Source organism: Dermacentor albipictus, chromosome 2 (assembly GCF_038994185.2).
Source record: "Dermacentor albipictus isolate Rhodes 1998 colony chromosome 2, USDA_Dalb.pri_finalv2, whole genome shotgun sequence".
Taxonomy (NCBI): Eukaryota; Metazoa; Arthropoda; class Arachnida; order Ixodida; family Ixodidae; genus Dermacentor; species Dermacentor albipictus.
Genome location: NC_091822.1, coordinates 131,637,991 through 131,653,650, shown reverse-complemented (window position 1 = coordinate 131,653,650; position 15,660 = coordinate 131,637,991). Strand labels below are relative to the sequence as shown.

General features: G+C 45.1%; 2 protein-coding genes across 2 annotated transcripts in view; one reads left to right on the top strand and one right to left on the bottom strand.

Moving 5' to 3' along the window:
* Positions 1-8,828, top strand: part of LOC135912560 (required for meiotic nuclear division protein 1 homolog) — a 32,582-nt gene extending 23,754 nt beyond the window's left edge. The window contains exons 9-13 of the mRNA XM_065445037.1: positions 343-419; positions 4,879-4,999; positions 6,645-6,761; positions 7,712-7,749; positions 8,690-8,828. Of these exons, the coding sequence (XP_065301109.1) occupies positions 343-419; positions 4,879-4,999; positions 6,645-6,761; positions 7,712-7,749; positions 8,690-8,804 (468 nt within the window). The 3' untranslated portion in view covers positions 8,805-8,828. The remainder of the gene's footprint in view (positions 1-342; positions 420-4,878; positions 5,000-6,644; positions 6,762-7,711; positions 7,750-8,689) is intronic.
* On the bottom strand, positions 8,825-15,638 carry LOC135912562 (uncharacterized). Its single transcript, XM_065445046.1, has 3 exons — positions 15,435-15,638; positions 11,994-12,160; positions 8,825-11,356 (listed from the first exon to the last, which is right to left on the bottom strand). The coding sequence occupies exons 1-3, from the start codon at positions 15,636-15,638 to the stop codon at positions 11,236-11,238; spliced, it is 492 nt and encodes a 163-aa protein (XP_065301118.1). The 3' UTR covers positions 8,825-11,235.
* Between the last annotated feature and the right edge of the window lie 22 nt (positions 15,639-15,660).

The window sequence follows — 15,660 nt, the reverse complement described above, 5'->3', positions numbered from 1 at the left end:
AGCTATGTGCCTGATGCATAGGAACTGCTTGATTTTAACTCTGTTTCTGTTAAACACTTGTTAGCGCAAGTAACGCTTAATAAGAAAACGGTGTTTTGAATCTCTTTGGTAAGGAATGCCGACAAAAGGGCATAGAAACTGCTGCCACTCCTGTGCAATTAGCTTAACCTGAAATGAAAACTCACTTTAGGTTAACCAAACGTACCTGTGTATTTGAAGTCTATACTTGCCGAGTTACTTCCTGGTCTATTTCTTTGTCTATTCCAACCAGCGAATATTTGTCTGAGTAGCACAAGTTAAGTTTTCTGTTGTTCTATAACTTCACATTCTTTGTTTTCTCAGGACATGAAGGAAGGCAGGACGATTAGGATGACCAGGGAACATGTTTTTCGAAAGACTGGAGAACTATTCTCTCTAAGGTCAGTCGCTGAAATTGTTCACTTTGGCAGAGTCTCATTTAAAGGGCCCCTCACCAGGCCCCATAGCAAATTTTTAACTACCGTATAAACGCGTGTAAGGGCCGCACTTTTTTTTACAAATTCGAGGGCCTATTTTCGGGGTGCGGCCCATACACGCGACATACGAAAAAAAAATTTTTTTTTTCAAGTAAAAACAGACCAATAAGTGAATGCGCGTTTATTTACAATAATCCTCATCAATCATCACTATTTACAATCAGTCATCATCACTCGCGGAGTCCTCAGACTCCGAGCTGGTGCTGCATTCTTCTGGCTCATCACCCCACAAGTCGTCGTCTTCAGTTCCGTCCAAATCGTTGGAAATCCCGGTCACTTTGAAGCTGCGGGATACAATGTCCGTAGACACCGAATTCCACGCGGTCAAAATCCAGCCCAGCACAGTCGCGAGCGGTGCCCTCTTGAGCCGCCCGGTCGGAGTCTCATCGTGATCGCCGTTTGCAATCCATTCCGAGTATTGCCTCCGGAACTCAACCTTAAAAGGCCGGTTAATGCTCACGTCCAGTGGTTGCAGCACGCCGGTGAGGCCGCCCGGAATAACGGCCATGTCTGTGCGGATACTGCCCAGTTGTTTTTTGACTCTATTCGTCAAATGACCGCGGAAGCTATCCAAGACGAGCAGCGATCGTTTGGCCAACATCGCGCCTGGGCGATTCTGCCAAACGCTCTTGATCCAATCGAGGACGAGCTCATCATCCATCCAGCCCTTTTCTTGGGCTCGAACTACAATTCCCTTGGGGAAAGCCTCATTCGGAATCCTCTTCCTTTTCAAAATCACATACGGGGGCAGCTTCCGCCCGTCTGCAGTGACGCACAGCATAACTGTGCACCGTTGGCGCTCCGCGCCAGTTGTCCGCACAGAAACGCTCTTCTTTCCTTTAAGCTCAACTGTGCAGTTCTCAGGACAGTCGAACCACATGGGGGTCTGGTCGGCGTTTGCTATTTCCGACAACATGTAGTTGTGCTCATGGCGCATCCCGATCACGTACCTTTGAAAGTTCAGCACCTTGTCGGTGTAGTCGGGGGGCAGCCTCTGGCACAGCGTGGTCCTTCGCCGAAAGGATAGGCCCTTCCTCTTTAAAAATCTCCGCAACCAGCCGACGCTACCTTTGAACTCCTCGCGGGGTATGCTTCTCGCACGCGCCAAAGCTTGCGTCTTCACGCGCAGCATGTCCGTCGTCAGCGCATATCCATTGTTCCGCACTTCCATTGCGTAGCGGAACAGCTCTTCTTCGAGCTCAGGATATTTGCATGGCTTGCCTCGAAAAGCACGCCTTTTGGAGCTGGTGGTCTTCAACGCATCCTTCTGGTTGCACCACCTTCGGACGCACTTCTCGTCCACGTCAAATTTTCTACCCGCCGCACGCTTGCCATGGTCGAGGGCAAACTCCACTACCTTCAATTTAAAGCCTGCCGTGTAGCTATTGATATGTTTGCCCATCGTGCTAGAATGGCAACGCTCGATGGCAATTCGTGAAAAATAAAGCAGAGCACACACGAGAGCCGCAACAACAGCGTGCGCCCACGCCAACAACGCTGCTACAACTCGCGTGCCTTCGACAGTCGCAAAACAAAGCCGGGGTGGCCAGCATGGTGGCCAGGGCTGATGATACCGATGACGATATGGATTGCGGAAGCTCGCGGCAGAAAGAAAATATGATGATGATGATGACCCGCGACATCGGCGCCATCCGTGGGCGGCATCTGGAAGCTTCCGTGCGCGCGCATTTTGAAGGCTAATCACACGTGGGTCGTGGAAAGTTCGGGGTGCGGCCCTTACACGGATATTTTTTTTTTTAAATATTTGCTTCGGGAAGTTGGGGGTGCGGCCCATACACGGGTGCGGCCCTTACACGCGTTCATACGGTATATGCTTGAAGTTGTTACGTGTCCTCTAGGGAGCGTTCTGCGGCAAAAATTTTTCATATCGGCTCATTAATAGTTGAGATAGAAATAATTCAATGCCACGAACTCATGATTTCAGCAGGTGGGTCCCACTGCCAAGCAAACGCTCTCTCCACTCGCCCAGTCTAGCTACGCAAGCGAAATTCCTTCCCTGCGTTTTCCCACACCAGACCTCGCGGATCGCATGACGCATACGTCACAGGCCCCACCTTTTTCCTTTTTCTGCTCCGCGCTTTTTTTTTTTTTTCCCCCGGTGCTATGCATTTCCACCGACGGTGGCACACCAAAGCTGTTGCCTCGTTCACGCAGCGCACGATTTTGCGCACTGTGTGCAAGGAAGCATGACTAGCGGTAAAACTTAGTGCTACACAAATACTGAGGCAGAACAAACAGATCGTAGAGCATGATCATGCGCTGGAGCACGGTATAAAATGGCATAGTTTCAGTACCTGCGCCCGTGACCGCACGACCGTGGGAACAAGCAGACGAAGTGGAAGTACATCTCTCTTGCTTCGGTGCAAAGTAAAACAAAAAGCACGCAGACATTCTGTTTGTGTGTTTGATTATTTCTCTAAACTTCAATTCAAGCAACAGATCGCGCAGATAACAGATGTCTTGAATAATTCTTGAAGTCACGTGTCACCACGAGCAATGCCACACTGCGGACACAACTACGTATTCGGTTTTTGGCATTCGGTTTTAAATTTCAGATCTTTCCGCGGCACATAGTGATGTAACGCTTTGCAGACACGATCGTTATCCTGCAATGTATGCTCTGCGCTTGTCAGCTCAAAATGGCCAGACCTGGTGAGGGGCCCTTTAAGCTTCTCGTGAAATAAACTTTACAGGCATGCACTTGTCTAGAGCATTTCTGTAGCATCCTCGGCTGGTACTCTTGAGCTATCACTTTCGGAGGCACTGTCGCTCTTTAGCAATTCTGCATACTCGGCGCCAAACACATAGAAGTATATGGCCGACAGTGTTTCTGGCTCTGTGTGAAGATAGTAAGCCATGCTGTCGGTCATATGCACTGACGCATCAGGATCAAGTCATGCAAAACCTTGCAAAAGTGAGTGTATCCCTGAAAGTGGTCGATTAAGAATACCTCTCCTAGTTTAAATATATCAGGTTGTGTTATGACTACGAAGCAAAATTATAATCTGTTCCGTATAATGCCAGCAGTCTAATATACCAGATGCCTTGTTGTTTATTTTTGTTGTCGCCGGTAACGTTTACCAGGAAAATTTGTTTTGTTTATCAGGAGTTCCATTTATGAGGAGACAAAGCTTTTAGCATTGCATGAATACAAAACCAATCAACCATGAGGTTGTTATTTTGTTCAAGCGGCAGTTTCATTTAAGTGATACCGTGGAATTTTGGCAAACGTAAATCGCCATTTATGCGATACAGTTGAATCTTGATAGATGGAACTGCTGCTTAAACGGAACACCCACCTCATGATTGGTTGGTTTTGTATTCAGGCAATGCTAAAAGCGTCGTCATCTCATAAATGGAACCAGTTTTCGTGGTCCCTAGAGGTTTCGTTGAAAGAGAGGCCACTGTACAACCACTTTGTCAGGCAAGTGCTGCAACGGTATAATACAGTCAACGTCTGATTTTTCGGACTCCCTAGGGGCTGCAAAAATGTCAAAAGAAATGAATGCATGCCTTTTACTGCCCCCAAGGGCTCAAATTGCCACACGCAGGTCCAAAATAGCTCTGAATGCTTGCCAGCACTCTTACAAGGCGTATCGGTGCTCGTACTGTGATAGGAAACGGTGAGTGCACGCATGTGTAATTAAGGAATACATACCGTGTTACATAACAATTGCCCCTTCCCACTCTATGTATGCTTCACCACAATACATTGAATATGCTTCACTGCGCAACATTTCTGTATTGACGCAAAGCGGACATTTGGGAACTGGCAGTATGCAACGCAGCGTGCTTCCCGAGCTTCCAAGTAATTTGTAGAGGATTACAAAGGCGGAGTCAGCACCATTGCTAATGGTGGCGAATCGTTTCAATAGAAAACGCTGCACCGAACAGAAAGAAGATTCGTAGCGAAGGTCGAAGTAGCTAGGCCTAGCGTTGCTGTGGTGGTGGCTATGGTTGCCAGCCCTATCTGCGTGCGAGGGCGACGGTTAGAGGAGGCGAGATAATCAAAATGATGGCGGTGGTGGCCGATACGATTAATCCTGTTTCGGACGCGTGGTCCTAGCCAAATGTCAAAAAAATCTGACAGCGAAGGTTCTTTTGCATCCGAAATTTTGGATGTTCTTACACATTTCGCACGCCTTCGTGGCACCTCCACGAAGGCGTGCGAGAAATCAAACATGTCCGAAAAATCGGTCGTTGGCGGTACTTGCAGAAAAGAAATGTCTTGAAGTGCAACCATGTGTCATGGGAAATTAAAAGGACGTGAGCACATGCTGGTGTGTAATGTAAAGATTCTCGAAGCTAGTACAGTGTGTCTAAATGTGGAATCATGCTGCAGGCACCTGATCAACCTAAGCTCTGACCTTTTGGACACTCCTGATTTTTACTGGGACCGGCCAACTTTAGAGAGCCTCTATCTGAAAGTCATCAAGTACATGAACATTAGCAGGCGGACAAAGGTACGTCACGTGAACAGAAGCATGCCCATTGGGATTCATTGAAACACATGCCAGGAAGGGGCAAACAGAAATAAACGAGGGCTAGTGGAAATAACGATATAGTAATTAAGTGGTAGCTCTGTGCGCCTTGATGTCTACTTAGAGTGTTACAGTGTATTTGGCAATTACAATTTTCTTTAAATATATCGATAATACGCATAAGTTTGAAAATTGTCATTGAGCACCTGCCGTGGTGACAGTGGTGTTCTGCTAGTGATGACGAGGTCACAAGTTCGATTTCTGGATGCATTCGATGGGGGATGGAATGTAGAAACACTCTTGCTAACGTAACTTTGGCGAGATGGTGGTGCAGGATTTCCTAAATGCGAGACACAATGAACGATTCAGTATACCTGTTTCGCTGTTATTTATTATTTTGCCTGTGGTACTGCACATGAATATGCAATCACAGTGTACTGGCAGGCCTAGGTAATCCTCGTTTATCTTTTAAACTGTCTCCTCCCCATCCCTGTTGTCATTGTTGAGCACCGTCACTGTTAACTGACACTTGTAGGTTACTCCTGACATCGTTCCTCGTTTGTTTTCCTTTATCCTTTTTCTTTGCTTTTTGAAAGTTTAGCTGGCCAGATATTTATATTGCCCGTAATGCCAATAAATTTTTGTTGTGAGTCAGTGTTGTCTGTGTGTGCCATTCTTCCCTGGTCTTTCTCGTGTGTGCGCTGTATGTAGAATGTTGTAAAATGCAAATAAAAAAATTGCGGGTGATCAAAATTAATTCAAAGCCCTCAACTGCAGTGTTTCTCATAACCCACTCCGCAGTTTTGGGACATTAAAACCCCACTTTATTTTTATTGCGATAGCAATTATATGGACACTCCGTGCAAATTCTTGCTGCCGGTGTCACTGTGATTTTCTGGACATGTATAAGTACTATATGTATATTCAAATAAACAAAACAAAGTTGTCCAATGGCTGGATATAAACAAAAGAATCTCTTGCACACAAGCCTGATACTGTAACCACTGGGCTTCGAACTCTTGTCTCGGCAGGTGGAATAGAACATTCTTAAGAATTTCCCCCATGCAAGAGACGTTTGGTAGCTGCCAAGACATTCCTTCTACTCGGCAGGAGTTGCTTGCATGAAGTGTCACGCCAATGTGTTGCTCCCACATATGGTTTGAACGCCGTTCAAGGAGTCTTTGTTGTTGCTGCCCATCTAACTTGTGGCTCATACCCACTATAGATATTGGCCAAGAAATGGGTAGGTTATGCCAAGTTATAGTGTCAAACAAACTTTCAGGTCTGCTATAAAGTGCTGTTGACAAACAAAATTACATATTAAAATGAAAGCGATAGTAGCAGGAATAATCAATAATCATTAATTGGAAAGCACACACAAAAAAATGAAAAGGTACCAATTTAACTGGGCAATCAATTGAACTCCATAAGAAATTACTGGACTGCGGAGCAAAAATCCCTATGGCTAATTCCCAAAGTAGAGGCCCCAAATGGAAGAGTCCAAGCACAACGCTAAACCCTGCTATCACTGTCAATGCTTTGCCCTTCGGGCAAAACTGCTACTTTCATTTATTTACATTGGCTGGTTGACTGTTTACTCAGAGCATTCTACATTGATAACCCGCAGGTCATGAATGAGAAGTTATCACATTGTTGCGAGCTGATGGACTTACTCAGCCACCACCTGGAGGACAAGCACCACGTCCGGCTAGAGGTTATGATCATTGTACTCATTATGGTTGAGGTGAGGAAGGCATGACATCTGAATGTTCTACATTTCTTTTTGCGTTAGTGCAGGCTCCAAGCTTCCTGATGAATGATGAATTTTTTTTTTTTTTTTTACCTGATGAGTGCAGTCTGTCTTCAACTAGTAGACTTAGAAATATGAGTGTTTCTAGTATGAGACGTTGGTTTTGTGAGCACTTCGGTTTTGTTTGTAAGTTAGCTTCATTATGTTACAGAAATCATCGTCAAAACAGTGTCAGTACGCTGACAGCAGTTATCAAAATTTGAAGTAAGAGTGCGTAGTGTAGATATACATGGCCAGTGTTACAGGCAAGACCACCACTAAGCCAGTCCCAATAGCTGTGGTATTGGTCAGCAAAGGAAAGAAAGAATTCGGTGAACATCTTTCAACATTCGTTGCTGTAAAAAGGTTTTGTCAAATGTAAACTGGCAAGAATGAACATATAGTGAATTGCACTTTACCACTCAGAGAACATACACTCATTTACAAACAAGCTCACTTGATGTTGACCCCTCCCTTGGCATCACTTGAATGTCTACTTATTCCTATCAGTTCTGCCATTGGTTTTTGAAATGCACTACTGTAAGAAAGGTTGCATGGAGAGTTTTAGCAGAAACGTCTCTCCAGATACTTGACATCCAGTTCACCGTACATCTTACCTGTTTAACAGTTGGTGTGACTGGTGAGGTTTGACTGGAATAGACCTTGTCAAGCCGTGTCAAACTTTCACTTGACACATTCTCAGTCAGCCACTTGGCGTAGTAATGTAGCCGCAGCCTTTGAACAGATTAACACCATTTCTTGCTGCGTGTAAAATTTTGAAACCACATCCTCGGGTCTAACCCAACTCTAGGACTCTTTCAACACTTAAAAAAGAGAAGTATCTGGTTTAGAGTTGACTAAACACGGTATAGTACTTATCTTCATCTTTTTCTTGTCTTTTGCAGGTGCTGTTTGAGTGTGTCCACTACGTTTCCAAATTCATGTAGGCGCCTTTTTGTCCAATCCTAGATGCATGATTGCACCTGTGTTTTCCTTTCTCTAGTTTGATCTCTGCAAGTGGTTATATTGGTAACGTTCACATGGTTAATGTAGTTTTGGAGCCTTTTCTCCCGTTTTTGTTAGGTTTTTGCCCATTTTGTTACATATGAGCAGTTAGCCACCCTTGCAGGCTTTAATCGTGCTTAATCAACAATAATAAGAGACAAGCTTTCCTTCTGGCCGCAGTGCCATAGACGACATGGTATTATGCTTTATGTAGAAATGAGCCTATGATATTTTGTGCAGTTTGCGCATAGCGTGGCATCTTTTGCCTATTACAAATGGTTGCTACAGAACATGAAAGCACCAATTTTTTTTCTGTGTCAACATGAAAAGTAGCTGTGCCTTTTGGAACCCTCAGGAAGTATCGGTAAATCTCGAGCAAAGTTTTCTATACGGTAGGGCTTGCCCATCTTGAGGGTACTATTGCTAAGCTCCATAGATAACCTTACAGTGTGTCAGATAGGCCCTGTTGAGCTACTACAAGATGCTTTGTTACATAGCTTCCAAGACTGTTCATATAAATTTACACTATAGTTTACAGCTGGTAATATATTCAACAATGTGAGCTGATGCAGATGCCTTTCTGGAGGACTGTTGTCATTCTCTCGGTGCCAGCTTTTATTTTACCAAAGGCATTTTTTAGAGCGGCACGTACTGAAATTGTGAAAGTGTTGCGCGAGTACACAATGTACTACTTGTTTCACAAGTATGTTGGAAATGTTAGACTCGGCGCATTTGTTGTTTGTACAGACACTTTACCTTTTGTGACTTCTGTATATTTTGTCGAAATAATGCACATAGAACATTTTTTCTCACTCTGCTTTGCACTGCAATTTTATATGTTATGTGAAAGATATACAACTTTTCTACTATTCTTTTAGGCCTGCAACAAGCACCAAGAGTGGGCAAAGTAAGGACTCTCTTTCCTTCCCTTATGTTTGTGCAGATGTTTGTACTGAATATTCGAAGGGCCACACTACTTATGGATGCCCCTAATAAAGATTATACGAGAACACTGAATGTTTAACGTTTTATTTGTTGAGTATAGATGACATACACAACATGCAACAATGTGACAGCAGCTGCCTTATAAATAATAGCTGGAATCTGAAGTATACTATAATACACTAAAGCCAGCCTACAGGCATAATAGCTAAACAACATGCAGTTTCCAAAGTAGCTGAGCTTGTCACTGCATCAATTGACTGAATCATACACCTTGTGGGGTCTGGTGTGGGCATTCTCACACCGTACTCTTGGGACAAAGGAACGACAACACAGTAGTGCAAACAGTCACAAGGGCATTTATTGCACCTTTCATACATCAATGCCTGCTAGCCGAGTTGCTATCCACAAAACATGCCGATGGGCGCGCGACAAATCTAGAAGTCCGACTTACCGCGACCGGAAGCGAGCGAATATGTTCGCCCCATGCTGGATCCCAACGCCTGGTCGTTCGCGTGTATAGTCACGCGGATCGTGGCGCGTTCGAAGGCGGCCACGCGAGGCGGTCTCGCAGATGCATCGGCCGCCGCGCGCTAGCGGGAGACGTCCCCGCCGCGCGCCGACGTGCCGGGAAAGAGGGTTGCTGCACGTGCAAGCACCTCTGTCCCGCTCGCTGTCTGGAACCCAAGGGAGCGCGCCTCGTCTCCCCCGCCGAGGGTAACCCCGCAGCCGCGCAACACTAGCGCCATCTCTCGGAGTGCGCTTTAACCACATCACCGCGCTGACGTCACGCAGGCCACGTTGCGAAGCGGGACCACAGGAGACGCGCTATGCGGGAAAAACATCAGGGGAGGCGCGAGGGTCGCGCATTCCCACAACCTTTGCTAGTTTTTGCAAACCCTGCTGCAATATGCTTAGCAAATCACCCATCTTGGTAGGGTGCACTTTCATTGGCATGAATATAAAAACCATTTTAACTAGTGCGACTAATGTCAGCACTGTTAATTCAAAGGAAAAATATGAGTCCTTATAAATAGCTGCTAAAATACACTGGTCACAGGTAAAACAGTCCCCTTTGTGTCACACACAGACAACGCTGCTAGATCATAGCAACATGCTTGACTTGTAGTGTACAGAGTAAAACTGGCATTTTTTATTATTATTATTATCATTATTGAGAGCAGCGTAATGGCCAGCACAGCTGCAGTATAAGAGTATTTAAGCACTGGGGAGCTTTAGCTGGTCAGTACTATATGGATTGCCCCTGCATGGAATACTGAAGATGGCAGCATTGATAGTGCCATATTCAGGGCTCATACAGAACATTGAACTCAAAATACAAGGACAATTAAGGATGAAAAAGGCCAAATTTTAAGTAGTGGGAAACAAACCTTATTTGTGCACATAAACTGGAAAATAGTGAACTCCTAGCGGCAATTTCTTGCACCTAAGCAGTAGCTGAGTAGGATGCAGGCTTCAAGTGAATTTTGAACGTTGACATTTCCATTGTAATGATGTGGCCACGGCGGCCGCATTTCGATGGGGGCGAAATGCGAAAACACCCGTGTACTTAGATTTAGGTGCACGTTAAAGAACCCCAGGTGGTCGAAATTTCCGGAGTCCTCCACTACGGCGTGCCTCATAATCAGAAAGTGGTTTTGGCACGTAAAACCCAATAATTTAATTTTTTTTTGTAATGATGTAGATCAGCTTCTAGCATGATTGTTAGTAGTGTCCTGCTTCAGCCAAAGACACTCCTCACATTAAAGCCAAATGGCTGAAACTTGATTTTCGCCAGACATTTCTATAGCCTAGGGCTCAAAAATGGAGCAGTGATGGATGCTGTGTGAGCTAACAAAAATAGTGGTACAGCTTGGTCACTTGACCTGTCTGTCTGGACTTACCCCATTGCATCGCTTTGCGACACTCTGGAAAGTGAGTATTTAGGATTGTGTACCAATAGACTGTATCCATGCATAGCCCTGACACAGAGTTTGTTACCTTTAGTGTTCAAAAGTCGCCAGCGACTGCAGTTTTCAAGGAGTTTTAAGGGTCCTTGAACCTCTTTTTTTTTTCAAATTCAAGGGTAATTCAAGGTGATGTAAGAACTCTGCATATTGTGATACCAACACAAACATGTTAGAGACATGTTTGTGTTGTAAGTGTTCTTGTACTTAAAAAAAAAACTAATTTTGATGATTACCATGTTGCTGCCAATGCTGACAAAATAAATCTCTACATTTACTCAAGCTGGGAGACTGCAACAGGGAATGTTGTGAAGAAATTACTTTAGGGCAAAGGTCTATAAAGTCGTTGCGACTATAGCTAGCATATGTCAGCCTACATGCTTAAAACAGTAGCTTACACAAAATTGCATAGGTAATGACTGAATGCTGCTGCCTCAAGAAACGCTTAATATATGAGCGGTGGATGCTTTGGCATATTCTTGAACATTGCGATGGCTGCACGGCTCTGTCCTCCTTCAAGTCTTCTTGGCTTGTCGCTTGGAGATCTTGTCAGCCACTGTGTGCAGCTCCCCAATGCCTGTCTCGATCTCCTTCAGCTCGTCCCTCAGTTTCCTGGCAGGTGTTCCCAGTGCACGCCTGCAAGTGGAGATATTAATACATTTGTGAAAAGCAGTGACACAGGAATAGCTGCAAATGTTACTGCTCGATTTGTGGGGGTTAATGGCTCCAAACAAATCTGGCACAACAAGGGCTCTGGATTAATCTTGACCACCTGGTGTTCCTAAAGTGAATGCACAGTATGGTCTACTGTACATAGTAACATCAAATTATTATTTCAAGACTGATTACAGCTGTTTTGACACAGAGGCCTTGGCAGAAATTGTTTGAAAATGTCAGTCTACCTGACATGTCACATCCAGCAATTTATCCCCCTTTATTATAAAGGTTTACATGCTAAAGTTATGTTGGGTTGAATACTTATCGGGCATTGCTTCATTTATAGCATGTTCACTTAACAGGCCAACATAGCATCGTGTTGTTCTGTATACTGTGTTTAGTGCTGTTTGCTTCCACAACATGTGCCAACTAGCTTGCCTAGTCGTGTTGCTGCCATTTATAAATGTGTGCTGTCTTTTGCTATAAGTTTGAACTATCTGTTCCCATGACCCTTTCCTCTCATTTTAATCCCTGGTGCAGGGTAGCCAACCAGATGCTTATCTGTTAACCCCTCTGCCCCTTCCTTTTCTTCTTTCCCTCGACCCTGTGTACTCACGTTTTGGGTGTTCGGCGGCCAGGCGTCCTGCGACGAGGTGTGACAGGGCTGGGTGTTTCGATGCCAAAAGGGGAGTACAACCTCACGGGTGTCTGGCAGTGTAGAGGAGAGTAAGACGCTGGAGGAAGTCGGTACTTTGTACGGCTTCGGCCTCCTTGCAGGCACCTCTGGAAGCACATTTTGTGGAGAGCAAGTCACTCTCTTTGCAACGTGAAGCATGGCAGTGCTAATTGTGGCTACTCTATTTGTTACTTTGGTTGAGCAGATTACACATTTAGAAATTGTGTGGCAGGCAGTAAATCCTGCCAGGCAAAGAAAAACACTGCTAGTAATAATTACTCGCCACCGGTTGTTTCATTTGACCTGATGCATATATAGGACTTGGGCCACATGACACATTGTTGGGGTAAAGAGGAATGTTGTGTTTAGTCCAATGCCTCTTGTAACAGTGGTTCAACATGCTTTTATGATGCACTCTTATGTGCATCTCATTCTGTTTACAGGAGGGCCTTGTCACTTTTCTTACAGCACAAAATTTCTTTACAATAGTTTTTCACTGACAACACTTCACTGAAGGCTGGAGAGATCCTTCTCCAAAATATGTCTTCTTTAAAGGGGCCCTGAACCACCCCTCGGGCTTGGTGAAATAACACAGTCCGCAGGTAGCATGTGCTGCTGTGAACATCTCAGCCAAGTTTTGCTGTTGTGCGTGGAACTCGCAAACGGATCGCGAAGTCACCTTTATCTCAAATGCTCTCTTTTCAACAGAAAGCCCTGTCCTCACTCTATTCTAGATGGACTAATTCGTGATCGGATGCACTATTTCATCATTCCTTAGACGGCTGCTATTGGCCAATAGCTGACATCAAGCTGCGTTCGGCTACATGGTGTAGATACCATGGCCGCCGCAGGGTGCCGCCACGAGTCCACTGGCTAAGCACACTGCGGCCCACTAAGGACAACCGCGTCTGGCTTATGTTTAGTGCATCGTAGGCACCAAAGGTGAAAGTAGTGGCGTCTGCGTTAACATCCAAAATGAAATTTGAACTGCGCGCCCCAGTGACACTGAGACTGTGGAGAGTTGTGGGCATGCCCCACTGCACAATAGCCTTCGTAGTGCAAGGCATTGGAGAAGGAATGGGAGCACTGCAGAGGCCGTATTTGATTGCCAATAACTCTGCTTCTGCAGAATGCAATGAAGTACTTTTTGCGGCAAAGTGTTTCTGAAATAGCCCATTTTACTTCAAATGCCATTCTCCACCTTGATAAAAAGTGGTTCAGAGCCCCTTTAACCTCCAGCTCTGTCTACTTGGAATTAGAATATTGTTCTGTTCAAAGCATCTTGTCTGTATACTCTGGATGCAGAAGATGATCATGACACCCACAAAAGGTCATTGTTCAAGACTGCTGAAGAATGAAAACGGATGTCACCATTACCACACACTGAACTGTGGGCTTAGCAGCGCAACACCAAAGCCACTGCGTCACCATGGCGGATAGTTGCAAACACAGCACATGCAGGAAAGTAAGTCACATAGCTTTTCTAGTTGAACTACATTTAAACTGGCAGGAACTATAGCATAATGAATTAGGATATGTTGTTGACCAGGACTAATGACCTTCAAATGGCCGGCCATCCATTGGAGTTTCTGCAATTCTCACTTCTTGCAAGCACAACTGTTGTGCAAGTCTTTGTCAAGCAGATTTGCACACATTCAGAGGCCACCTCACGGAAGCAGACGAAAGCTTTTCACACGTGGCCACTTATGGAAGCTGCAATGACTAGCAAAAACATCTTTCTGCAAACAAATCTGCTGGGCGAAACTCGCTTTGTTTTCTCTCTCTAAAGATTATGACGGACTTCGTGCTGTCATGGGTGTGGAAGCTGTGCTTACAATTGGCGATAAATAGGAGTCTGCAAAAATTTATGTCCGAACATGACAGATAACACTTATTGGAGGCTGCAAGGAGAAAGATCGATGAGAGTGGCCATTGTTCCCAATCACTCTGCCACTGGCCATAAGGAACTATTTCTTGGGTGAACACTTGGAGCATACAACTTTGGTTCAGTAACTTAAAGCCATACATTAAGGATGCCTCGCCCTTAGACAGCTTTCAAATTTATAATCTTCATATAAGCAAGGCACTTCCCATCTACCCAGCCTCAAACATAATTGTATCTATTTAAAGTTATGTGTGGCGCTGTAGTATCATTTAGATCCTTTTGATAAGCAAAGCACTTTTCGTGCATCTGTTAATATGCTGTTGCTTTGTTTCATTACTGTTATTGTCACGGTGCACCAGGTATGAACACTTTTCAGTTGCTCCTCATTTACAATGTGCTCAGTTGACTGAGCACATAGCCTTTGCTTCATTGATTGGACTCAACGAACTATATTTTACTTTGTTTATAAACAAAGAAGTATGCCATTTTGCTCAAACACCTCTAGCTGTAAACAATTTTAGGCTTTCAAATGTCATTGGGTTTGGAGCTCACACCACCGAAGCATTCTTGCATTCACTGGTTGCCATATTTTACCGGCTATATGCATACACGTAGACATGACGCAAATTTTGCAGCAGGTGAGTCAGGCATCCTGATCTCCAGGTGTTTCACGAGAATTCTAATTTAATCTCTCAGTTAATGGCAAGCTCGGCTGAGGTCGTCCTAATGCCGAGTTCCCTCGAATCCCGTAAGTAGCAGCGAGAAAAAGCCCCCCCCCCCCTCTCTCTCTCCGTTTCAAAATCGGGGTGAATGCCCCTTAACCTTATGGGAGAGTGGAGTACCGAGCGAGACACCGCTAAGCCACACCGCTTCCCATCTCCCTCACATTCCGACGTCGTCCCTGATGCTCGGTTCTCGTCATCGTCGCCTTCTCTCTGCTCCCCCGTACTTTGGCACGTCCCGCGTGAATCTACACAGACTTAAAATTCGTACTGGACCACAGTACTTGCTCGTAAAAGGCCTCGTGGTACGCACGTGGGCAACTCGACCGTACTCGAAATATTTTCATCTAACGCCTTCTTTTGCATGTCCTTTTTCCTTTCTAGATCAGCATGACCTCTCTAGCAATTTGATTTATACCAGCGTGAACAATAGCGTGGTCTCTCTCCAGGGCATTCTGTAGCAAGTGTAGCAAGTGTTTACTGTAACAGTCTATTCCCTACGGGGGAGCAATTAACAGCGTTACTTTCTCAAGGCAACACTGCGACTTCTCCGAGCCTTCAAACCATGACCTACCGTAGGTCGTGCTTCAAACATGCAGCAACGACTGAAGACATACAAATACAAAAAAGAAATCGGTAACGACACGAGGCAACGCCCTGCAACGGTCAAAACACGACGTTCGTTAGGCAGCATTAGCCGGGCATAAAATGTACGTTCCAATCACGATTGCGCAGTGCTTAACTCAGAAAACACATCATGAAGCAGCGACTTACGTTGGAGATGTTTTCAACTGCAGATTTGACGTTTTCCAAGGCCTGGCGTGCCGTGCTTCGGACTTCTCTCAAAGCGCAGTAGGCCGTTCCCATCGACTTGTTGATCTTGGTTCGGTTTCCATTTCGGAGCTTTCGTAAATTCTCGCGGGTTTTCTCCCGCATATTTCTTCGCAAAGCACGCGCGTTTGCGCTTTGTGACGACATAACTTCGAAAAACGCGCTAGCA